This window comes from Leuciscus leuciscus, assembly GCF_965113295.1.
Source record: "Leuciscus leuciscus genome assembly, chromosome: 13".
Classification (NCBI taxonomy): Eukaryota; Metazoa; Chordata; class Actinopteri; order Cypriniformes; family Leuciscidae; genus Leuciscus; species Leuciscus leuciscus.
In genome coordinates, this window is record NC_138737.1 from 34,986,743 (window position 1) to 35,013,847 (window position 27,105).

The window sequence follows — 27,105 nt, forward strand, 5'->3', positions numbered from 1 at the left end:
AAAAGCCCTCCCTCATTTTCGAATGACTCCAAGATGGCAGGAGGAGGAAATTAATTAAACCACTTTTAACTTAGTTTATACAGCATTATACATTATATTGATATCTTCTCGCTTTTTTAAATAAATGAACGTACAACAAATCTAAACAAATAATAATAATAGCCTAAAAAAACAACTTTCCATCACTATTCGCTGGTATCCTAATGGATATGCAGGCAGAAATGTTAATTAAAGCATTAAGCTAGTAAACTTAACGTAATTATAAATATGTATATGCAATTCAAATATATCTGGATAGATGTACAATTTGACAAGTGAAAAAAAAAAAAAAACAGGAGAGGCTCGTCCCGTGATCGCTTTTGCCTGATCCCCGTCCCTCCCGGTCCCTCCCGGTCCCTCCCTCTGTCATGTCATGTGATTTGCACATTTTGATCATTTGTGTCTAAATTCTGACCACACTTCCTCAATGCCTCACCTAGCCTACTTCCTTAACTCATTTGTACGCAAATACACTAATAGATTCGACGCATATCGAACCTTTTTGAATGCTATTGTATGTATTTATTTATGTATCGTTTATTTATGTAATTCAATAGAATTCCACAAGAACGCTACTGTGATATTGAAGGCCACAGATGAAATTGTAGGGGTCCTGATGTTGGATAAGGGGCGTGGAGAAGCGGCCATGACATATTGTGATTGATAGGTGTTTCATCCAATGAGCTGAACATACACCCTAACGTCACCAATGCATTAGCCAATCGAATGTCTTGTAGCTTACTCCAGACCCGTCTTTGACAGCCTACGGTAAGGGCGCAGAAAAGCGAAAGCTCAAAACATGTCGGTCTTCCAGTGACTATACTCTGTATTTCCCACATTTCCAGCATGACAGTGAGCGTTTAGGTTTACACTCTGTGATTGTGTAATTTTGTAAAAGGGTCGACACACGGTAAGGATATTATTCTATCGAACCGGTTGTGCTAATTTTTCGATCGTTTCTCCTATCATGTAACCTTGTTCTGCTGTCAGCAGCATCACACCCTGCACACGGCTCATGTCTGTCGGGAAATATTCAATATAACTGCAAATTGACTACAAATTAATGAATAAAATAGTTGCATGAATGGGCTGTGCAGAGTGCAGACTAGTGCTCTTTATTAATGTAAAACACAAGTACATATGTGACATGCAAATACACAGTCTGTGTGTGAATATCTACAGCAATATCTTCTATCCAGCAATATCAGTTACCCTTTATTTATATATTTACATATTTATTTATTTATATGTATGCATGTATTTACACACACACACACACACACACACACACACACACACACACACACACACACACACACACACACACACACACACATACACGTGTGTAAATACATTTCATACATGTGTGTGTGTGTGTATATATATATATATATATATATATGCAGACTGTGTGTGTGTGTGTGTGTAAATTATATTAATAAAGGATAGCGAGAGAGATATTGCTGTAGTTATTCAAGCCCAGTATCAGTTAGGCCTGTCCTCTTATTTATAGAGCATCTTTTGCTTCTGCATCTCTATTGATTAAGCCACAATCTGTTGTTCATGTATAGCAGCTTTACACTCAGTGCATCGATCTTTCTGTCTCATGCAGAGATGGAAACTCTTATTCCCATCATTAACAGACTGCAGGAGGTTTTCCTCACAGTTGGAGCCGAGATCATCCAGCTTCCTCAGATCGTAGTCGTGGGATCACAGGTGAGTTATTAATCTAACAGTGAATAGTTTGAATTTGCGTCTTTATGCAGACCTTCACTACATAAGGTATGATCTCTGTTTTGTGATGGTACATGATGCAAGTAGGCCGACATGTATATTCCCAGTGAAGTCAAGTATATGACTCTGTGTATATGCTCTGTTTGTCTCTCTAAATAAATCTGCAGAGCAGTGGAAAGAGTTCAGTATTGGAGAGTTTGGTTGGACGAGACTTCTTGCCCCGAGGTTCAGGAATAGTGACGCGGCGCCCTCTGGTGTTACAGCTGGTGAATGTGCCATCGCTGGAGGAGAGGCGCAAACATGACAATGGTAACAGCTTACAAATGTGTCAGGAGGATTTATCAGAGCTGTATTCTGTTGACTGATTGTGTCTCCAAAATAGTGATATCTCTAGACAATATATCTCTAGACAGTATTTTGGGGCAAGGTTTTATGACATGGCCGGAAAGTTTTAAATATACTGCAAAAAAAGAGTATTTCACACAAGAACACGTCTAGCACAAATGCGCTTGCTTTGCATGCTTTAATATAGAAGTAAGTCAAATTTATTTTCAATGTTGTTAAAGGGAAAAAATAAACATTTAAGAAATGTTCTGGGATCAGTACAATACATTTCGTGAGAATAAATGCTAAAATACACACTATTTTCAAAGTATAGCCATAATACCTAAACATTTACCTATAGGCTAACATCGCTTAGTAGTTACACTACCGTTCAAACTCTGTCTGTAAGTTTTTATAATGCATTTTAAATATAAATTACAGTAAAAAACATAATTTTGTGAAATATTATTACAACTGAAAGTAAAAAAAAAAAAAAAAAAATAGAATTACAATTGAAAATTACAATTGATTTATTTATTTTTATTCCTGTGATCAAAGCTGAATTTTCAGCATCATTACTCCAGTCTTCAGTGTCACATGATCTTTCAGAAATCATTCTAATATGCTGATTTGATGCTCAAGAAACATTTATTATTATTATCAATGTTGAAAACCGTTGTGCTGCTTAATAATTTTGTGGAAACAGTGAAACATTTTTCAGGATTCTTTGATATAGAAAGTTCAAAAGAACAGCATTTATTTGAAATATAAATTTTTGTAATATTATAAATGGCTTTACTTTTAATTTTGATAAAATCCAGAGAATAGTTGTTAAATTCGCTACATTAATAAAAGGATTGAGACACCAGTGAATAATTTTTTATAGATAAATGAATATATAATTAAGAATCTTATTAAAAATGAGAGCTTCATATTTCTTAAATATGTGCATCATATTTCTTGTCCCATAGACTTCCATTGTAAGTGCATTACTGTAAATGTGGGTTTTGCTCTTTTTTTCTTCCACACATACTTAACTTGTATTGAACCTGGAACATTCCTTTAAAGGGGTCATGACATGACAAATTAAATTTGCCATGATCTTTGTGTAAATGACGGTTTTATATGGATAATGTTTTCAAAACACTAACTCGCGTGCAATATCGAGTGTGCGTTGATGCTGTTTCCTATGCAGTGACGTTAGCCAATCATAACAGTGGCCGTTTACTGACAAGCCTTAAAGGAGCCGCCTCTTAAAAACTGGTTATTTCAGACAGAGTGTCAAGAGTGAAGGTTGAAAATAATATTTTTTCTACATTTGTTTTTTTTTGTGCAAACATTATAAGTGAACCTCAAGGAACATATCACGGCCCCTTTATCGTCTGCTCACTATGACGTATTCTGATCTTTCTGTGACTTTGTTCCTAATACGCTTACAGTAACGTTTCTTCCTAACACTCTCTGCTGTCCTTTCTTCGCTTTCTTTCTCAGGAAATGGAGCAAAACAAAACTCTCAAAACACCTATCCAGGTCTCTGTTTTTCAACACGTTTGTCTGCATGATCTGTCCAGATCGCTCTCCTGGTGTGGTTCCCATCCCACTACTGTTTTGTAAATGTCATTCTTTGTGTTTGTTTTCCCATGTGTTGTGTTTTTTTTTGTTTTGTTTTTTTTTGTGTGAAAAAACTGGTATTGTTTTTGTTTCCACTCTGAGACTAGAGCAAATGCACGTTTGGTCTCCAATCTCTCAGTCGTGTACTCATGTTTCCGGCCACTGTAACTTTTCTGGTTGAATATTGATTTTACAATTTGTTCACTTCAGTTCGCTTTGCTGTGAAAGCCTGTAAAATGCTTTTATTCTGTTGAGGTCTTTTAATGGAAGAGGGTTTCTGCAGATTCAGTGTCATTAATATTGATTTTTATTGTCTTGTGTTCTTGTTATTCTCTCTATCATTCTCTCTCATTCTATCTTCTAAAGGTATCAAAGCAGAGGAATGGGGCACATTCCTTCACAGCAAAAACCAGGTAATTACAAAAGTTCTCGTTTGACACTAAAGCCCTATTCGGACTGTTTCACAGACGTATTTTGTGATTTTAATCCTGTCCGAATCTGCCATGTCTGTGTTTTTCTCACACAACCTCTGTGAAAAATCCAGAGCGAATCACCTACTGTTTTCAGGAGATCTCATCCTGTTCCAGTGCGAATGTCTGTGATTGCCGATATTGTATTATTCTAACATTAGTCCTTATGTGTTTTTTGACCTACCTGAACTACCGTTTGTGCACCAATCTTTTGCATGCTTTCATTTAATTTAATTTCAATGTGGATGGATGGTATCCGACCAAGAAATAAAATGATAAAATTAATAAATTAATAGCCAAATCGCAGAAACTGCCCATTTTAATATCAGTGTAAGATACGTAAGATATTTCTCTGCTCACTTATGTGGGTTTATTATGATCAGCCACTTGTGACGTTTGTGACGTTTATATAAATATGGTGTTAATAATACATTAAAATGATATCAATAAGTAATTCATTAAAAAGCATTTATGTGATGCATGCAAACACAGCGGATGACCTTCTGTATAGAAAACACACACTGTAATAAACACGGAGATGTTAGTCCTGTCCGAATCACTACATGAAATCACAGACATGATATGAACTGTAACTCAAACATCATTTAGAAAACTAGTCCTGTCCCAATAGGGCTTAAGTAAAAAAATTCAGAACACTTTCAAACCAAGCTTGTTATCACGTCGACTCTATAGATGCTGTTTTTTCTTTGCTCAGATTTTCACAGATTTCAATGAAATCCGGAAAGAGATTGAGGATGAAACAGATCGCAACACCGATAATAAGGTGCAGTGGAAGCATGGCACTAAGTGTTACACACACACTTGTACCATTTGAAGGCCTGGATTTAAATGATCTCATCTAGTTGTTCTCTTTTTCCTCCTTAGGGCATCAGTCCAGAGCCCATTTACCTGAAGATCTACTCCCCAAACGTGCTCAGTCTGACCTTGGTTGACTTGCCTGGCATCACTAAGGTAACAACAATGACTGTGCATGCTATTTTGCCATGTAATGCTAACAAACTCATTTGCTTTAGGATAAAAAAATTTGAAATATCATATTCTATTTTATCTCTTGAAATCAAATTCTGTCAATTAAACGTTATTTAAGTACAATTAATTATTTAAAAAATTTGAACCCAAGATGCTAAAATTCTTACAGTAAAAAAAAAATCAATACAAAAAATTCAATAATTATTGAATTGAATAAAGTTGTAATGCATTATTTTCACAAGGATACAGACGCTGTGCACATGATGTCAGTAGGTGAAGTGATTAAAAATCATGGATGAATGACAAGATAAAAAGTATGATATGCTTGATAATACTAGGTCAGGGTAGGTCAGTTTGGGACCTGTGAGTATTTGGGACCTTGTCAGTATTGGAGGTCTTAAAGTGACAGTAACCTAATATACCCAATGCTGTCAGTGTCTTTAATGTTAATCAAACAACAACAGCAAAACCTAAACTTAAAGCACTGTTTGTATCTGTATCTTTATGTTGCTATTTATTTGTCCTATTGTCTTTTGTTTCTTTGTTCTTATTTTATTACTGACTGATTACTTGCTTACATTAATATTATTTACTTATTTTAGACAAGTATTTGTTTTGCTTATAAGGCTTTGGTCATATTACTCAGTGATCATGTTATTAAAGCTAAATAGTACACCGTTAGACTAGCCCAAGTTGCCAACTAGCTATATAATTGCATTACAGTAATAAAAAAAAAAGATATTATATCAGATTTGTGAAGACTCTGCACTCAAAATCCCCCTTTCCAAGTATGAAAAAAAATTGTAAACTAAATTAATGCACCATATTTGAAAGTCAAATCCAGTGTCTAGTTCTTCCTAATATGAAATGAAATGAAAATCAGCGCTGAAACCACAGAACGTGAAGAAAATACTCTTAACTTTAAGCAGGGATTATATCGAAATCTTCTGTGTTGGTAGAAAGCTTTATAGACCACATACACACTTCAGCTAAATTCAGTTGTCCGTTCACCTTTTAGTGCTTAATCCGGTTCTGAACACACACAGCTCAGTAATTTACAGGAGTGAACACCACATAAAAAGAAAATCAACACAGTGTGTACGGAAACGAACTGAACAGTTGTACAACGAGAGATATGAGAGATGAGAGACACGTTAAAATACGTTCAGATGGGCGAGTTCAATACAATAGCAGCACCTTTATTCACCTTAAAGGAACACTCCACCGTTTTTTGAAATAGGGCTTATTCACTTTCTTTCCTACATTTAGATAGGTGGGCAAATGCATTTTTGTCTCAGTGCATGCATTGTTTTAGTTTGACAGGGTCGGCGCTAGCTTAGCTTAGCATAATGAATGGAATCCTTTGTTGCCAGCTAGCATGTCCTGAGTAAAAGTGATATAAAAAATTAAAAAAACAAACCTAATTACTTCTTGTGGCCTGCGTATTCACAACAAGTACAAATAGTGATGCAGATTAACACTAGGCGATTTCCTAGGCAGATATTGACTTATATATTAAGGACTATATTAGGGGGAAGCACAGGCGAAGCACTGCTACTTGGGCGTGATATCTCTGCGCCCAAGTAGCAGTGCTTCACCTGTGCTTCCCCCTAATATAGTCCCAAGTCAAAATCTGCATAGGAAATCGTCTAGTGTTAATCTGCATCGCTATTTGTACTTGTTGTGAATACGCAGGCCACAAGAAGTAATTAGGTGGGTTTTTTAAATTTTTTATATCACTTTTACTCAGGACATGCTAGCTGGCAACAAAGGATTCCATTCATTATGCTAAGCTAAGCTAGCGCCGACACTGTCAAACTAAAACAATGCATGCACTGAGACAAAAATGCATTTGCCCACCTATCTAAATGTAGGAAAGAAGGTGAATAAGCCCTATTTCAAAAAACGGTGGAGTGTTCCTTTAACAATTAACAAAGCAGTGTTAGCAAAAACACTTTATCATTTTCCAAATGCTCCGGTCAGTTTGGGTGAAAAACGACCTGATTGTTACATCGATACGATGATGTATCGCCACATGCTCTTTGCCAGAATGAGCATCGATACAGCTTCTGTAGCAACTCCACAGAACGTGTGCAGACTAGTGGACTGTGCTTAATTTGAATACAAGAACAACCAAATTTAAAAATGCAAGGTTTATGAAATTAATTAACGTAATACTGTATAAAAAATAGAAGGCCTGTGAGCAAATATAATAGGATTGCCTGATATCAAGAGATGTAATCCCTCAATCACAGCTTCACGATTGGGAAATATTCTGATATGCGCAGGTTTTTTGAAAACGCTGGTAGGCTTGAAGTTTAGCGGTCTCCAATGCGATATTCTGTTCAAAGAAATGTGTAATACAGCAAGTCTGTGTTCATTCATAATGAGGCTTGTGTTATTTTCTGCCATAAAATCTATGAGCAAAATGTCTGTGATTAATTGTAATAAATCCAAATATCTCGACTGTAACGTCTGCATTTGTGATTCCCTAATAAATGCACTTGCGCAACAAACGTTTTGATCATGATCATCTGGAAATGTTGAAATAGTAGGTATATTACTATGTTTCGGCTTTTATTTGATTAGCTTTCATAAGTCTAGAGAGTGTTAATTGATTTGTATAAGGACTTTATATGTATAGTATAGTATATTATATTCAGTACATATCTAGCTGTAAATTCTGTTCACAGTAATAGTTATCTGTATATTATATTCATAGGACAAATCTATCTGTAAATTTTTGTTTATAATAGTATTCAACTCTATATTTATTCAGTACATATCCATGTTCTGCACTTATGGAACCACTGTATATCCTGCACTTGCTGCTATTGCACTTCTGGTTAGACCTAAACTGCATTTCGTTGCCTTGTACCTGTACTTGTGTAATGACAATAAAGTTGAATCTAATCTAATCTAATCTAACTGATAATAGTTGTATAACTGACCATTGTGACTTTGTCGCTGATAGACAGCCGTAATGTTTAAGCAATTGTACTGTAAAATTGTGGCAAATCACCATTGCTCTCCATCCAGTAGTTCACACTCTAGTCCAGTAGGTGGCAGAAACGCGGCATTCTACTTCTTTTGATGTTTAAGTGGTGGTTGGCAACCAATGGAAAAGGTGCATTTCTGCATTAATGTGTGACCACATTTCTGACATTTTGATGCAAAAAAAATACATTGTGATGTATGAAGCACAACTCAGAAGTCACTCTCAAACCAAACAGCTTCGTTTTGGTCAAAGCGGCAAATTTGCATGAAAAACTTGAACCCATTGCAAAATCTTGTTTGGGGAAATCATTCGCCCTCACTCAGAATTCCCAATCTCATGGATTCCTATTGAAATATCTGGATTTCGCCCAGTAAAACATTCGGAACAACTGTAAAATATATCCGCACTTTTAAAGATAAAATATTGAAATCCATTCCTTCAATTACCCATTCAGTCTCTTTTAATATTGCGTGATGTTTTTTGTGTAGGTCCCGGTTGGTGACCAGCCTGAAGATATTGAGACTCAAGTCCAGGAGATGATTCTGTCCCACATCTCCAACCCCAACTCCCTCATCCTGTGTGTATCTCCTGCCAACTCTGACCTCGCCACATCTGATGCCCTTAAACTGGCACGAGAGGTGGACCCAGATGGTGAGTGACATGCAGAGGAGTCCAGATGTCATTATTGCACCACTGAATGGCACTGTGGGAAGGGAATGTACTCATTGTCTGTTGCGCTCAGGTCACAGGACGCTGCTGGTCGTGAGTAAGCTGGATTTGATGGACGCGGGGACAGATGCTCTGGAGGTTCTGCTGGGCCGCGTCATACCAGTCAGACTGGGCATTATTGGTGTGGTGAACAGGTCAGTTGCTTTAAACATTTGTTGAAAATGCAAAACATAATTTTTATTTTCCCCAAGGCAGATTTGAACGAGATTAGAAACATAAACGTTGTCATAACGTTATCATGAACATACATTTAAAAAGCAACTTTAGATGCAAAATTGAACCTCCAAAGCAGCAGACTTGTATTTAAAGGTTTAGTTCACTTAAAATTGAAAACTAAGTCATCATTTACAACACGTCCTTTCTTTTTTAACTTCACGTTTGACCATATAATTGCAGTGAATAGCGACAAGCATCAGAAAGATGCAAAAGTATCACAGAACGGTCCGATGTGACGTGTCGTATATTCCGGGTATTCTAGGGGTAAATGATAAGAGTTCGAAATTTAATGGATTATTTAACGAATATCCTGATCTTGGCCGTTGCTCTTCTGTTCACGGCTGAGCATTCATGAGACTCTGTTTGCGCCCAGAAAAAGCACACAAGTTGTGAGAAATCAAGATTAATAAACACGCGACATGAAATACAATCCATGTACCTTCTTCTCTGAGGTGAATATATCCGTTGTGTTCGTCGTAACAAGAAGTTATCGCGTTCACATCTGTCAGCTGTTCGGGTCTGGAGATGTTCAACTCAGTGAGGAAAGTACACAGAATCTTTTTGGGGATTTTTAGGCATTGTATTTCATGCCGTTTGTTTGTGTGCTTGTGTGCTTTTTCTGGGCGAGACTGACGACAAAGATCAGGATTTTCGTTAACTAATACATTAAATTTCAGTTTGTTTTTCACCAAACCCTATCGTACACCTCCAGAACTCTTGGAATATGCAACACGTGTCACATGGGTTCATTCACTGCCATCATTTGGACAAGCATGAGCGGGACATTTTTTATAATTTCTCTGTTTGTGGTCCGTAAAAGAAAAAAGGCTATACGGCATTTGAACAACACCAGGGTGAGTAAATGATGACTTCATTTTCATTTTAGAGTAACTTTCCCTTTAAGTCATTATTCACTCACAATCTTCATAATCTTCCCATATAACCTTTGATTTTTCTCAGTGGAAACTAAAAAAGTAATTGTTTAGGGCTCTACAGTGCAAACATTTAATTTACATTGTGAACAAAATGCAGTAAAAATAACTTTGACAACATGACAAGGGATGTCAATTTTGAGCAGATTTTCATATTCATAGTCAATTGTCATTCAAATTAACAGTCGATTAATCTGTGATGTTTATATTGCAAAATTAATGTGGATAATTCCAAATATCATGTACCTGTAGACTTCATTTAACTTATCATTTAAATATGTTTAAGAAATACGAGTATTGTTTTTTTCCAGTCCACTGTATTTTAATTAATTTAAGCTATTTAATATGAATTTCATTTGCTATTAAATTATTACTGTTAATAATAATGAGTATATAAAATGCAGATACACTTACACAACCATTCAAAAGTTTTGGGTCTGTAAGATTTTTAAAAGTTTTTGATAGAAATCTCTTCTGCTCGCCAAGGCTGCATTTATTCGATCAAAAATACAGTAAAAACAGCAATATTGTGAAATATTACTTCAGTGTCACGTGATCCTTCAGGAATCATTCTAATATGCTGATTTCCGGCTGAAGAAACATTTCGGTTGCACTTTATTTTACAGTACGTGCACAAAGTACTGGTAATATAAGGTAACTACATGGGTTAAGTAGGTTAAGGTTATGTTTAGAGATGGGTTCAGGGTTAGTACCTAGTAGGGGTGGAGCCGAACCCGAATACGGTATTCGGAAAGCACAAATAATGTGTTTTTTACGAATACTTATTTCGAACAAATACTTTTAAAAATATTTGTATTCGGGAACAAGAAAAACTTTATATCAAAAAGCTACGTTTCCTCATGAGACATGGCGACCGGCGGTGCTGCTGATGTGGTGGCTGAAATATTTTGGATTAGGCTAATGTCACGTTGTCATAAGGGGTAGTTCACATAGCGCGTTTTTTGCGCGTGCAGATTTCAAATGTAGGCGCGCGGCAAGCGCGCTGCATAGCAACGACAGACGCCACGGGAGGGCAAGCGCTTGTGGAAAGGAGAAAGCGTGCGAACTGCGCTCTTCATGATTACGAAGTATCAGCAAAGAATTAATTGATTTCTAGCCCTTGCATTAGCTTTAGATATATTTATGGAGATGAGAAATGAAATAAAAAAGCCGTCATTTTGTCATTAATATCAGTCCGTCAGAAAAGCAGTTCTAGGCTTATTCTTGGCTGGATAACTCTTAGCAGGTTTAAAAAGCTCTTTTAAAATTAAATATGAATGCAGTTTTGGATTAAATATAAGTACAGTCAAGTCAAATAAAACATGTTTTATCTCCTGTTTGGTAACACTACAATAAGATACCATTCATTAACATTACTTAATGCGCATCTAACATCAACACATTGAGTGAACAATATATTTTTACAACATTAATGTTTGTGAATGTTATTTAATACAAACACTTGATTGGTCATGTTTGTTCACTTCATTCATTGTGCATTAAATAATGTTAACATAAATAATGTTAACTTTTGATTTTAAAAATGTATTTTTAAATGAACCCCAAGGAGAATAATTGCGACAGTATATAGCCTAACTATTGTTTATTGTTAGGTCATTTTATCTATTGTTATCTAACAAATGTAATATTAATGTAGTGTTTTTAATACTACAGTTTCCATCTTTGTAACCGTGATATAAACTTTAATATATGTAAATTTAATCTAAATTAAGCTTTACCGAAATTGTTACCGAGAACCGTGGATGTTCACAGGTATTGGTACCGAATACTGAAATTTTGGCACCGTGACAACACTAGTAGCTCTGTTAGCTTGGTAATTTAGACAATATGCTGTTGACAGAGTAACATTAACGTAGGTAATGGCTGTTATGTTATTTTCTTTTCAATGACGTTCCTTGTTACATGTTCATTGCTGGATTTATGGAAAAACATCAACCAATATTGCATATCCATAATTATTATAATTGATATATAATTAAAGAATACTTACACTATAACGTAAATTAGAAGTGTAACGCAAAAAAAAATGGATTTTTACACCTATTTTGAAATTTACTCGAATACAAATACAAATACAAATACTTTTCCTCTCTCAACAAATACAAATACAGATACAAATACCGGCTGCTTTGCACACCCCTAGTACCTAGTTATGACCCAGTTATTGTAATTACTATAATAAGTACATAGTATGTACATGGGGAACAGAACTGTAAAATAAAGTGCTACCAACATTTCTTATTGTTATCAATAATGAAAACGGCTGTCCTGCTTAATATTTTTCTGAAAACCGTGATACAATTTTTTCAGGATTCTTTGATGAATAGAAAATTCAAAGGTACAGTAATTATTCAAATGCAACTTTGACAGTAATTAAAATGTAACTTTATTGTCACTTCGGATCAATTTAATGTGTCCTTGGTGAATAAAAGTATTCATTACTGACCCCAAACTTGATAAAAATAATTGTAAAATCTAAATGTTTGACTGTGCCCCTACAAATTTCAACTCAGTGGCTTCTAAACTAAAATCAGAGAGCCCTGTTGCTCTTTTAGCAACACAGGTGGTCATTTCACCTTGAAACTGCACCAATTTGGTGTATTTCACACATTTAGCAAAAATGCAGAGTCTGTTTTTTCCTCATGAGACCGAGGAGATCATTACAGAACTCATTTACATATGAAGACCTGAAGGCGCAGCAGCAAAAACAGCCTGTTCAAGCGTAAGGGTTCGAGAGAGGGTGAAGAAATGACCATGTAAAAGAACTTCACAACATGCACAGGATATCCTGAATGACATTAACAGGGCTTCAGGGAGAAAATAAACTGTAGCACGCACGGCCCTTTCCACTTCTTTTACTGCAGTAGAAACTTAATCAACCGTGTGAAAAAGCATTGCGACATTTTAACAGTGTAATTGTCTTACATTTGGAGTTCCTCTATCATACCCCTGAGGAGCAGTGACTGTAATATTCCCGACGCTGTTATCCTCTCCTGCCCTGCCTTTTTAAGCACAAGCACCCAAGGGTACCACGTCTACCCGCTATCAGCTGACAGAGATAAATCATTGGTTTATTCAGCTTTGGCTGTAGCATGTCCTTTACGAATACAGGGAGACAATTTAGTTGGGGAGAAGAACTGCAGTGACACTTTTCATTTCTCGACTCTCGTTAACTTAATCAGAAATAGCTTCAGGCCAACGTCTCTTCAATATTAACCCACACTCGCTTTGAGGATTCAACAACGAGCAGTCAAACAGGAAAGCTCTTGAAGATGTCCTGGGAGAGCATTTATGGCAATGCACTGGCAACAAATAACAGACGTGTTCAGTGCAATATATTGATCAGTCCTTTACTTTTTATCAGTAGTGCTTGCTAAGGCTATTGCTCATCCTTGAGGTCAGAGATTTAAACTAATTCTTAACCTTAAATATTACATTTAATTTTGCATCTAGTCCAATGCCATTTGGCCTACAGACTTGAATTATTCATTAAATCATGTGTTATGGAAGAGAATTCTGACTTCCAACTGGTGGATGATAAAACAGGCAGAACTTAGACTGAAGGAAGAACCCGAGCCATAACAAAATACCATAAAGACTTGAACCAGTAACCAAATACTCCAAACCTGCCCTAGTAATCACATACAAATTCTCTAGCAACCATCTTCAGTGCCACAGGAGTGTGGCAAATTAGGTTTTGCCCATGAAAGCACTATTTACATTTACTTAAGAAAATGCAAAAATGTTGCTTTCATTCGTGCACAGTACAACCAAAGGGAGAAGCTCCTTCTTTTCCAGTAGTGGGCAGTGTACTAACAATTTTCAGCTCACTTCTATCCTGTAAAAATGCACTGCAGAATGTTTGAGAAATTCACTTTGACTAAAAGGAAAGAGCTGAAGACACTTTCATTTGTCAAAGAACAATACATGCCTAATGATGCCAACAATCTCTATATTTAAAGTCAACATGAAATCCATAGTAACTCTGTAAACAGTAGATTTACTGTCCAAATGAGCCTATCTCGAAAATGACCTCTTTTTTGGCCTCTCCAACCACCCTTTTCATGCACTGCCATTCAAAACTTTGGGGTCAGTAAGTTTTGTGTTGTTGTTTTGAAAGAAATTAATACATTTATTAAGTTAAATTAATCAACAGTGAAAGTAAAGACATGTATAACGTTACAAAAGATTTCTATTTTAAAGAAATGCTGTTCTGAACTTTCATCAAAGTATCCTGAAAAGTGTGTTACAGTTTATAAAATTTCATAATTTTCTTTTTTTGCACCAAATTTTGTATCAAATCAAATAAAGTTGTGGATTTTCACTTGCCTTACAATTTGATTTGATTACGATTCAGAGGGTAACATTTCGATTATTAAAACGTTTCTTGATACACCACGTCACGATTCATCTTTTTCTCCAATTCTTTTATTAATAATAATTACTATATTACTAATCACAATATAGTTATTTGATCTTTGTTTTTAAAAATAACAACAAAGATGCAAATAACAACCAGTAGAACAAAAACAGTATAAGAAACAAATGAAAAGAACTGTGTTTTTTTATTTTTTATTTTTTTTACATCCATTTAAAGGGGTCCTATTCTGCTTTTTCACTTTTTCAACTTTATGTAGTGTGTAATGTTGCTGTTTGAGCATAAATAGATCTGCAAGGTTACAAAGCTCAAGGTCCATTCCAAAGAGAGATATTGTATTTAACAGAATCCACTTTTCAAGAACTACAACGAATGACTTGTTTGGACTGCAATGCGATTTTTTTCAGATCTTATGAAATCACAATGTTTCTCATTTAAATAATCCTCGCCCACAGAAAACGCAAAAAAGTGGACGAGTCCTGGCTGAGCTGCGTTACAGAAGAACGTGCTATCGCTGACAAAGAGACGCTGTTTTTTCCACAACTCATTTGTTTGACCTTCCTGAAGGCTGATGAACTTAAAGGGGTTAAAACTTAGTTTCTGAACATTAAAACCCCAACGTTTATCTGTCCGCTGCACATTTTATGGCGAACAGCTTGTTTTCTGTTGCTTTTGTTCGCTCTCGCGCTTGTAAGGCTGTTCACCGCTCCTTAGGAAAGTTAAACATGGTTTTGTGATCGATTACTGCTTGTAATTACCTTCGTTTTCTGACAAATATCACGATTAAATTGTGGATAACATCGTATCTATATAGTGTATAAGAAAATTACAAAAAATTTACCACTCTGAAGCGTCCGGTGAAATCCGTGCTTGCAAAGTCCTCTTGTCCGTTCGATCCTCTTGTTCTTTAACATTGTCAGGGTCTGAATCAGGCTTGAATTGGTTTGAAATTGATGCCATCCGCAATATTATCACTAGAGAAGAACTCGCAGTTATGAAGGGGTGGGACATTTTCCGGAACACGCGCAAATCGCTGCCAATCACAACACACTAGGCCAGTTAACCAATCACAGCACATTTTGTACTTCAGAAGGAGGGGCTTCATCTAAATTGGCATGTTCGAGACAGACTGGGGAGAGAGGAACTGCAATAATGTAAAATATTAGTTTTTTGAACAATCAAGCATGGAAACATATACTTGTACACCCCAAAAACAAAATCAAGATTTCGCATAATAGGACCCCTTTAACAGCATTCAAGTAATAAATATGACAGAAATTCAAATGTAAAAATGTCTTAAGTGTATTAATTGCAAATGAATAGATTATTATTAAAGCTACAAAGGTTCTTCAGTCAAGAGCAGTCGAAGAATTCCCTCTTTTCTTTTGTATTGTTGTTTGATTAACACTAATGACACTGACAGAAGCAGGTTTGTTATATAAAGACCTAATGTACGGATCTAATATAATGTTACACATAATTCATATGTAAAAAAAAATATGTCAATGCAGAATTGTTCACATTAGTATCAAGATACATGGCAAAAACATTTATATTCCATAGCTCTAAAATAAATGCAGCCTCGGTGAGCATAAGAAACCAAAGGCAGCTGCTGTGCTGTGCTAGCCAGTCAATCATTTCAGTCATTATTTATTTTTAAAGAAGGTTCTTCCTCATTTTTTTCTCCTAAAAAACATCATGTTTAATGATCTAGAACAAATCCCAAAAAGTTGTTTTTATGTTTTCACCCTACAGCCGAGTCACACATAGAGGATTGTGGAAGTCATAAACAGCAGTTTATGTCAAAAGTTTGGAAACATTAGAATTTTGTTCATGTTTTTGAAAGAAGTCTCTTCTACTCACCAATGCTGCATTTACTTAATCAAAAATACAGTAAAAACAGTAATATTGCAAAATATTATTACAATTTAAAATAACTGTTTTCTATTTTGAATATATGTTAAATGTAATTTATTCCTGTGATCAAAGCTGAATTGTCAGCATCATTACTCCAGTCTTCAGTGTCACATGATCCTTCAGAAAGCATTCTAATGTGATGATTTGCTGCTCAAGAAACATTTCTGATTATTATTATCAGTGATAAAAACAGTTGTGCTGCTTAATATTTTTGTGGAAATTGTGATACTTTTTTCAGGATTCTTTGACAAATAGAAAGTTTAATGAACAGCATTTATTTGCATTTATTAAAGCATTTATTAATTAGAAATCTTTTGTAACATAAACGTCTTCACTGTCAATTTAATGCATCCTTGATAAAAATATATATTTTTTTTTTTTTTTTTTTAAATCTTAGCACAAATGTTTGAATGGTATCATTTACATTTACATTTACATTTAGTCATTTAGCAGACGCCCTTATCCAAAGCGACTTACAAATTAGGACTAAGTTCAGCGAGTCATCATAAAGAGGCAAAAGCAACAACAACGCAGGAAGTGCTCAAAATACGAAGTTCAGGTATTATTCAGAGTAGCCTAAGCCTGATAAGTGATGTTTCAAAGGGAAAGGATTATTTTTTATTTATTTTTTTTTTCTATAAGGTTAAGTGCTCACGGAAGAGATTGGTTTTCAGCTGTTTTTTGAATGTTGTCAGGGATTCTGCATTCCGGATGAGGGTGGGGAGAGCGTTCCACCAGCATGGAACTGTAAATGAGAATGTTCTGGAAAGTGATTTTGTGGCTTTCTGTGATGGAACCACGAGACGTCGCTCGTTGACCGATCGTAGGTGTCTGGTAGGGATGTAGACTCGTAGGAGTGAGTGAAAGTAGGAGGGAGCTGAGCCTGTGATAGTTCTGTAAGCAAGCGTCAGTGCCTTGAACTTGATGCGAGCAGCTAGAGGTAGCCAGTGCAGAGAGATGAACAGAGGAGTGACGTGGGCCCTCTTGGGCTCGTGGGTATCATTGTTTCCACAAAAAAATGTTGAGCCTCTAAAACTGTTTTCAACATTGATATTAATCAGTAATGATTATTGAGCAGCAAATCATCATATTATAATGATTTCTGAAGGATATTGAAGACGCTGAAAATTCAGCTTTAATCACAGGGATAAATTACATTTTACAATTTATAAAAATGGAAATTAATTTTTATTGTAATATTTCACAATATTACTGTTTTTACTGTGTATTTTTGAGTAAATAAATGCAGCCTTAGTGAGCATAAGAGACTTTATTTTACACTTTATTTTAATGTGACATAGTTACACTACACTACACTACACTACTACATGTACTTACTACAGTAATAACAGTAAATTATGAATAATTACAAGTAACTAACCCTAAACCAAACCCTAACCATAACTCTATAGTAAGTACATGTAGTTAATTAATATTACTTAGTACTTATTTTAGTAAGTAAAATCAGATCCAAAGCACACACATCCAAAGCAAAGCAATATGTTGCTCAAATTGGATGCTCGACAACAAAATGTATAAAAAAGAAAAAAAAAAGTTGGCACACACTGGCTCCAAAAAATTACAAAATGTAATAATAGACTCACACACAGGTGGTAACACTTCGAGCACGTAGGCTCTTCATCAGACGATTCTTCAGCCTACGTGCTCGAAGCGTTACCAGCTGTGTGTGAGTCTATTATTCATTTTTTTTACATTTTGGAGCCATGGTGCGCCGACTTTTTTCCCTTTCTTATTTGAGTAAGTACAATGTAACTACGTCACCTTAAAATAAAGTGTAACAAAAAATGTAAATGTTTCCAAACTTTTGACTGGTAGTGTATATTCTGCCTAAAACCTTCTAGATGAAAGCATGTTGTTGAGAGTGAGTCCAGATTCGCCTTGGTGCTTTCCTACTCATGTTTAAAATTTTGCAGGCTTTGATGCGCTATTCAGTCTTTTTTTACTTCACCAGGAGCCAGCATGACTTGAACACCCAAAAGAGTCTGACTGACTCCAGCAAAGACGAGCAGGCGTTTCTTCAGCGCCATTACCCGTCATTAGCCTCCCGCTGCGGCTCTCGCTACCTGGCTCGCACCCTGAGCCGACTGCTAATGCATCACATCAGAGACTGCCTCCCCGAGCTCAAGACACGAGTCACGGTGCTCGCCGCCCAGTACCAGTCCCGACTCAACAGCTACGGGCAGCCTGTGGAAGACCACAGCGCCACCTTGCTGCAGATCGTCACCAAGTTTGCCACCGACTACTGCAGCACCATCGAAGGCACTGCCAGGCACATCCAGACCTCTGAATTGTGAGTACATGAGCCACAACATACAAGTTCATTTAAAGTCACCATGAAATCAAAGTTGACAATTTAATAGTTTTTTACAGAATGTTGCAGTGTTCATTATAAATGATTTATCCGTGCACATCGTTATTTTTTTAAAATTATTCATATGCCCTCGATTGATTGATTGATTGATTGATTGACTGATTGATTGATTGATTGATTGATTGATGGATTGATGGATTGATTGATTGATTGGTTGCTTGATTGCTTGCTTGATTGCTTGATTGATTGGTTGTTTGATTGATTGATTGATTGGTTGATTGGTTGATTGGTTGATTGATTGATTGGTTGATTGCTTGGTTGTTTGGTTGGTTGATTGGCTGATTGGTTGATTGATTGATTGATTGATTGATTGATTGATTGATTGATTGATTGATTGGTTGATTGATTGGTTCATTGATTGGTTCATTGATTGGTTCATTGGTTGATTGCAGCCAGGGTGGAAAAAAAATTGAAGGTGAAAATTCTTCTCCAAGTGCTTCTCTCAATTTATTTCCTAGAAAACTAAAACGAAATAACATAGGAAATAGGCTCTTCAAAGAAAAAAATCATTGTATATCTATACCGGGAAGAAAGTTTTAAAGTCAGCATGAAATTTTGGCCCAATTAAAAGTAAGCATTGGCCATTTATTTGCAACTTCAATACAACAGTAGACACAAGGAAATTGCACAAAACCAGCCAATTAGGTTTGAGCTTGTGATCAGAGAAAGCTCTTGCCTTTATTTTGAGCACTAAAATCCTAACTGTGATCTGTGGAGCCACTTACTTCAGGTTGCCATCTTGCACCATGTTATCAAGTTTGACATATTGTCATTACCAGGGCTACATTCCTGCTGAATCCTTTTTTCGGTGACTTCAGTCTGTCATTTTTGCACTGAAACTCATGACAGATATCAAGCACACCATGTTTACTTTGGTCTGCTTGGCTGAATTTGACAGACAGATAATCCTCAAGTCTGCCCAACTCCTTATTTACACCCTGTTCACTGTTGGATGAAATGCTGTTCATCTCTCATATCTGGCTAAGTCCACACCAGCTATCGATTAATTAAGTGCCTTGTATTGACGTTTTCTGGCTGGACGGTTGGGTACGACTCCAGGCCTGTGTGAATGTGTGAACGTGCCAACAAGGCTGTGATGTCCAAAAGTGCTGCATGATTTTACATTTTCATGAACTGACTGACTGTGTGAGCATTTGTTTATTGTAGGTGTGGAGGAGCTCGGATCTGTTATATATTCCATGAGACATTTGGAAGAACCCTGCAGTCAATTGACCCACTGGGAGGACTCACTGAGCTAGATATTCTCACAGCTATTCGAAACGCTACGGTATAATATTTATATGTTTATGCATGCATGTGTGTGTATATAGATAAGCATACAGTACTTTGCTCACTTTCTTAAAAGTAAAGTGTGTAATTTCTACGCTATAAGCGACACCAAAACGAATTGCCCAAATGATGACTGTTATTTTCCAAACAGACACAAAGTTATGGTTTAATGTCCTTGACATGAAGAGTTTTAGAAACCACAAATAAATGCTGGTTCAGATAGCTATTTCAAGGTTCCCACAGTCACGGAAAACCTAGAATTTTAAAAGTGTAAATTCCAAGCCTCCAAACATTACATAAATCTTAAAAATTAATACAATAATTTCTTAATAAATAATATATTTTAAATTAATTGAAAAATGTGGGTTTTTTGAAAGAAGTCTCTTGTGCTCGACTGCATTTATTTAATCAAGAATACAGTAAAACAGTATTATTGTGAAACATTATTGCAATTTAAAATAAATGTTTTCTATTTAAATATATTTTAAAATTTAAAATGTATTTGTGTGATGCAAAGCTGAATTTTCAGCATCATTACTCCAGTCTTCAGTGTCACATGGTCCTTCATAAATCAGTCTAATATGCTGATTTGCTACTCAAGAAACATTTCTTATTATCAGTAAATATTTTTTACCAGCCATGAAAAATAGATTAATCCTTATTAAAGTTACAAAAGTTATTCAGAGAAGTGAGTGCTCTTTGTCTTTTGTTGTTTGATTAACATTAAAAACACAGCAGCAGGAATATTAGGCTGCTGTCACTTTAAGAGCTAATGCACAGATCCAATATACTGATGCACATGTGTTTTCTTTCTCAGCTGTTTAAGTTCACTTAAGATATAACTGAATATGTTTATGAGGATACTTGCCAAGATGGGCCTTTTGTCATAATTTTGTTTGAATATGTCTGTTCAAGTGCAAGAAGACGTGAAAGAGGGCTCAATTCAGTATTGGCGTGCTGTCTGAGACACGAATGTCTGGGCACACTCTTTGGTAACGAGTAACAAATTGAGTTCCCTTTCGCGTCTTCTTGCACTTGAATATTTTGATTGCCAAAATAGAGTGCCATTCTCGTTTGTTCACATTAATATTCTCACAACATTGCATTGTTAGAATTCATAAAAATGTTACTGGGAAATTGGCGATAGAAACTGTTTAATATACTCGCCAACGCCGATTTTTACACGCATTTGGCGCCTGGTAAGTGTTATTTTAGGCCATGTTATCAATTTTCAAAACAGTTTTTGCTGCTTAATATTTTTGTAGAAAAAAGTGTGATATTCTAGCATTTAGAAGTTTGGGGTAAGTAAGAGTAAAAAAAATAATTATACTGATTGAATTAATAATGAATTAATACATTAATTCATTATAGATATTGATAAGGATGCATTAAATTGATCAAAAGTGACGAAGACATTTGTAATGTTACAAAAGATTTCTATTTCAAATAAATGATATTCATTTAAATTTTCTATTCGTCAAAGAATCATGAAAATAATGTATCATGATTTCCACAAAAAATAATATGCTGTTTTTGTAATTTTAAACTGTAAAATATATTTCACAATATTACTGTTTTTATAGTAATTTTAATAAAATAAATGCAGCTGAGACTTCTTTCAGAAAACATTTTTAAAAAATTCTAACTCTCAAAATTATGACTGGTAGTGTATATATTTGTTTTGCTTACATCTAAAATATTACTTCTAATATAAATTGTTCTTTGTGAGTGCAAACACTATTAAATTAAACCTTATCTAGTAGAATAGCTGGAAAAGCAATGGAAAATCATTGGTCAGTTGGTCACGGATGTAGACTAAATGTGTTTTGGTTTGTGTCTGGTCGTTGTGATGGATGTAGGGTCCTCGGCCAGCGCTGTTTGTTCCTGAGGTCAGCTTTGAGCTGCTGGTGAAGAAACAGATCAAGAGACTGGAGGAGCCCAGCATGCGCTGTGTGGAGCTCGTACACGAGGAGCTTCAGAGGATCATCCAGCACTGCTCTGCCTACAGCACACAGGTGCTTCACTGCTTTTTAATATTTGATGCAGAAACAAACAGGAAATGGAATATTAGGTAGTGGAGCCAGTCTTCAAATCTTAAAACTTAACTCTCCTATCAGTGCTTTATACACATTCATTGGGTAGTTAGTAGGGCTTCGCGGAATATCAGGAGGAAAACCTAATGTGGCTTAGTCCGATTGTCAAATCGCGCATGAGGCTGGGCTTTAAGTAAACGTATGTGCTAGCGTTTTCAGAGCGAATCGTGTCATTTACACGTGTGTAGTTCATGAGACAGTGGTTCAGAGTCTCAGAACTGCTTGGCTTACTGTGAATCTGAGATGCTGCACACGTCTAAATTAATATACAGTGTCTTCACACTGCTAACTCATTCATTTATTTGTCGGCAACCCATCAAAATAAATGCTTGATGATATAACAGTTGAAAATGAAAATTTTAAGACGTACATGTTAGTATTGTAATTTTACAGTGAAATAAATTAATTGTGTTTCTCGATTTCACAGTACAATAGCATTATTTATTACAATGTATTTCTTATTTTGTTGAATGTATTTAATAATCACATAATCATAATAATGATTATTTTATAGTCGTATTGAATTGCTCAAAAACAAAGTGAATATGGCCTATGAAAACTCAAGCAGAGAGATATTTTTTTTTACTTTACGGTTCACTTTATGGTTTGAGTTGGTTCTTATAAAGAGTAAACCCCCAAATAAAAAGTATGAACACCCAAGGTTTTCGTAAACTGTCAAGCCCTAAAAGTATTTCTCACTTAGGAATAAAGTCTTGCATAAAGTAATATCTATCTATCCATCCATCCATCCACAAACACCAAGTTCATTCTTTTAAAATTGTATTCAAGCCATCTAGGGAAACTTCCTGTATGTTTTTCATATCACAGAAAAACTGAATATCACATAATTGAAAACAAATTTTTTTCTTTTCAATATTTTGCAGGGGTGCGTTTCCCAAAAGCACCAGAAGCCAAATATGATCGCATTTGATATTACCAACACAGTTAAACGATTTGCTGTTTGTACAATAGCACGTCATTAACAACAGTCCTATAGGCTATTATTGAACTAACGTGGTTCAGACCGTTTTCAGGAAACAGTCGTGACTAACTAGTTAATTTTCTACAATGATGCACCGTACTATGGTGGATTAGCAGTGAGTTACATCATTGTGCGGGAAATGCACCCCAGCCTAGTTAGACGCTAATGTTGTTGTGCCGTCAATACCGTGATGATTTTTGAGTGAGTCATTCTCTGGCTCAATTTCAATAAATGTTGTGAGTGACCAATGAAGGAAGCGTTGCGACCTGAATGTTAGAATGTGTCTGCATAGAACTGTACGTCAAACTCTTATTTCAAACAATTAAGACATTTCTGTTTTCCCTGACAAGCCCTTATAGCTCAGAATTTCTACAAAATGAAATGTGAAGAGGAAAGCTCACAGTCTTCACAGAGGCTCAGGACAGCCGGCATTAGGATTCTCTCCTCATTCTGCTCTTATCTTCTCTGTCCTGCTGCCTTCACTATGTACATTTGTTTTACATTAAACATTCTTTTCGCTTTCCTCTATTATATACATAAATCTAATGTCATAACATGTGCTGAAGGGAACAGATTTGATGCTCATAATATTCGGAAAGGTGTTGGGAGAATATTATACTTCACTCCTTCACATAGGGAGTGTAAAAATGGGTTACACTTTATTTTAAGGTGTCATTGTTACAGTGTAATTATATATTTAAGTACTGAGTAATATTAATTAACAACATGTACTTACTATAGGGTTAGGGTAGGATTAGGATTTGGTTGAGGGTTAGTTGCATGTAATTATGCATAATTTACTGTTATTACTACGGTAAGTACATGTAACATATGTAACAAGGACACTGTAAAATAAAGTGTTACCAAAATGTTTTAAATAATTGACAACTAACCTGTCATATGTACTGTATGTGTGTTTGTTTATGTCCAAAGGAGCTTTTGCGGTTTCCCAAACTACATGATTCAATAGTGGAGGTGGTTACCAGCCTACTCAGGAAACGTCTGCCCATAACCAATGAGATGGTAGGAACATATGCCTGTGGCTGCACCTACACTAACTTATACTATCCTCGAGGACTTGGCTTACAGTAACCTAATTACGATTAAAGGGTTAGTTCACCCAAAAATGAAAATTCTGTCAGTAATTACTCACCCTCATGTTGTTCCAACCCCGTAAGACCTTCGTTCATCTTCGGAACACAAATTAAGATCATTTTGATTAAATCTGACAGCTGGCTCACTCCTCCATAGGCTTCTAAAGACGTTATAACTTGCTGGCCCAGAAAATGCATTAAAGACATCGTTAATATAGTCCAAGTGACTCCAGTGGCTCAATCTTAAGTTTATAAAGCGACGAGAATACTTTTTGTGCGCAAAAACAAACAAAAACAACGACTTTATTCCACTATTCATTTCCTTCTCTCTGGGCCTCGAGGTTTTTCACGTAGTGTTTTTGCGCAGCGCGTCTGTGTTGCACGTCACACGTAGGCACACTATTGGCCGACGCTGGTCATGTGTGTCATGCGTGGTGACGTACAACACAGAAGCGCTGCGCAGTTATCCTACGTGAAACAACTCGAGGCCCAGAGAGAAGGAAATGAATAGTGGAATAAAGTCGTTATTTTTGGGGGGTTTTTGCGCACAAAAAGTATTCTCATCGCTTTATAAACTTAAGATTGAGCCACTGGAGTCACTTGAACTATATTAACGATGTCTTTAATGCATTTTCTGGGCCAGCAAGTTATAACGTCTTTAGAAGCCTATGGAGGAGTGAGCCAGCTCTCAGATTTCATCAAAAATATCTTCATTTGTGTTCCGAAGATGAACGAAGGTCTTATGGGGTTGGAACAACATGAGGGTGAGTAATTACTGACAGAATTTTCATTTTTGGGTGAACTAACCCTTTAAGGCATGTACTTGGACATGATGAAAACAGCAGAAACATCTAAATTATAATAGACCAAAATGTATAAATGTAAAAAAAAAAAAAAAAAAAAAAAAAACCCTTCAATAATACAGTACCAAATGTGTTTCATGCAGTTAGTATATTGGTATCCGTTAGTATTGAATATATGTAAGCAATAATGTACTCAAGGCCATGCTGTTTTTTGAATACAGACTTGACTAAAGGATGTTGTTAGGCAAACGTTAAGTTTTACTAAATTAAAATAAATTATTACAATTATTTTATTTAAAATATTTAAAGTATTTATTAAAATTATTGAAGCCTCTTTGGGTCTTCTCCACACTGTAACACCCACGGATGTGAGAAAGACAGTGAAGGTGGACTCATTAGAGAACAATTTATGTTTTACATTGTCCACAGTCCAAGATTTGCACTGTTGGACCCAATGAAACCAACGTTTGGCATTGGCACGAGTGACCAAAGGTTTGGCTATTTCAACCCGACCATCAATATTGACTCTGTGGAATTCTGCAGTGAGTTAGTCAACTGTGGATTTATGATTTTTGGATACAATCCGGGTTAGTACCTGCCTGGACCTCCCTTTCAGAAGCTTCCTTTTGCGTCGACAGTTACTCCTGTTGGATGTGGTTCATCCTACATGGTGGTATACCGGCATTACCCTGCATAACATAGCTCTCGATACACCTGTCCTGGTCACAGATGAGCCAGCGAGACGCGCAACAACAATTTGCCCTCTTTTGAATTCTGATATGTCTCCCATTATGTCATGTGGATTGCAATATTTTATGTACAGCTGTGCTATTGCTCTGCTAATCATCCTTCACACTCTGCTCTTACTGAAGGAATGTAAAATAAGTGAAGATTGGCCAGGCTGCGCATATATAGGCGTGAAACCTCCAACACTATATTGGCCAGTGTTTCGGTCTCATTGTCCAACCACCGTGTATCAAAAATCAAAAATCCTTCGTGCATGTCACATTCAGAGCACAGTTCTGGATAGTTCTGAAAATGTGTCATCATGTTAGCTCATGAAATGTGTTTACTTCTTCTCAGGTTCATAATCTTGTTGCAATCGAGTTGGCCTATATAAACACCAAACATCCTGATTTCACAGACGCTGCCCAAGTTTCTGCATCTGTCAACAGCCAGCAGGTACTAAAACTCTCTCTCTCTCTCTCCATCTCTCTCTCTCTTCAAATCCAAACAGGATTAGTCTTTGTTTTATCGTCTCTTTCGCAGGCGGAGGCAGGGGATGGAGGGAAGCGATGGAAGAATGAGAAGATGCCGTCGGAGGAGAAAGGCCCCGTGCCTGGGTTTGGAAGCCCCACCAAAGCCATCAACCTGTTGGACACGGTATGGCTTTGCTATCTCAGAAGTACAGAAGCCAACTGTACCTGCACATTTGAAGAAAAACCAGGAAAGAACAACAACTTTTGGATATTTTTCTGTAGGCTGTGCCAGTATCCCGCAAACTAAGCACTCGAGAGCAGAGGGACTGCGAGGTCATCCAACGGCTCATCAAGTGCTACTTCCTGATCGTGCGCAAGAGCATCCAGGACAGGTCAGCACCTGTGTGTGTGGGAGACTAACCACTGAGTGACCTCAAGCATCTGATCTTTTTTTTTTCTTTTTCTGCAGTGTGCCAAAAACGGTGATGCATTTCCTGGTGAATTTTGTGAAAGAGAATTTGCAGAGTGAGCTTGTCGGCCAGCTCTACAAACAGCGTCTTCTACAGGAACTGCTCATCGAGTCTCAGGAAACTGCTCAGCAGCGCACAGAGGTTGCACAGATGCTGGAGGTACGTGTACATGTACGCCTCATAAAGCAGGTGTGAAGAGATAATAAAAACATCTACAAAATACATATATTTTATTACAGGAACCATATTTTGCAAATGGGCCAATCAAAAGAGACTTTGTTTTTGAGCAGTCACAAGTATAAATGCAAAGGAATTTTGCTCAATCTATGGATTTCAGTTAATACTGGTAATTCTCAGATTATAGGTTTTTGTATTATTTGACATTTCAAAGAATTTCAAAAAATGTGATAAAATAAATGGGCT

The 27,105-nt window shown here is 36.2% G+C and overlaps 1 protein-coding gene and 1 long non-coding RNA gene across 3 annotated transcripts in view; one reads left to right on the forward strand and one right to left on the reverse strand.

Annotated features, from left to right (window-relative positions):
- The first annotated feature begins 780 nt into the window (after window positions 1–780).
- Window positions 781–27,105, forward strand: part of LOC309512957 (dynamin-1-like protein) — a 31,662-nt gene continuing 5,337 nt past the window's right edge. The window contains exons 1-17 of one of the 2 annotated variants that reach the window (XM_082188715.1): window positions 781–949; window positions 1,652–1,755; window positions 1,941–2,082; window positions 3,589–3,627; window positions 4,075–4,121; window positions 4,894–4,962; window positions 5,064–5,150; window positions 8,655–8,817; window positions 8,909–9,029; window positions 18,332–18,670; window positions 19,919–20,039; window positions 21,901–22,056; window positions 24,050–24,139; window positions 26,097–26,195; window positions 26,283–26,396; window positions 26,495–26,604; window positions 26,682–26,841. In XM_082188715.1, coding sequence (XP_082044841.1) covers window positions 1,654–1,755; window positions 1,941–2,082; window positions 3,589–3,627; window positions 4,075–4,121; window positions 4,894–4,962; window positions 5,064–5,150; window positions 8,655–8,817; window positions 8,909–9,029; window positions 18,332–18,670; window positions 19,919–20,039; window positions 21,901–22,056; window positions 24,050–24,139; window positions 26,097–26,195; window positions 26,283–26,396; window positions 26,495–26,604; window positions 26,682–26,841 — 1,959 coding nt within the window. In that variant the 5' untranslated portion in view covers window positions 781–949; window positions 1,652–1,653. The remainder of the gene's footprint in view (window positions 950–1,651; window positions 1,756–1,940; window positions 2,083–3,588; window positions 3,628–4,074; window positions 4,122–4,893; window positions 4,963–5,063; window positions 5,151–8,654; window positions 8,818–8,908; window positions 9,030–18,331; window positions 18,671–19,918; window positions 20,040–21,900; window positions 22,057–24,049; window positions 24,140–26,096; window positions 26,196–26,282; window positions 26,397–26,494; window positions 26,605–26,681; window positions 26,842–27,105) is intronic. The other variant, XM_082188716.1, reaches the window with a different exon arrangement.
- LOC309513091 lies at window positions 9,394–14,301 on the reverse strand. The gene is made up of 2 exons (XR_014211291.1): window positions 12,211–14,301; window positions 9,394–10,756 (listed from the first exon to the last, which is right to left on the reverse strand). It is a non-coding gene; the product is annotated as an uncharacterized lncRNA (long non-coding RNA).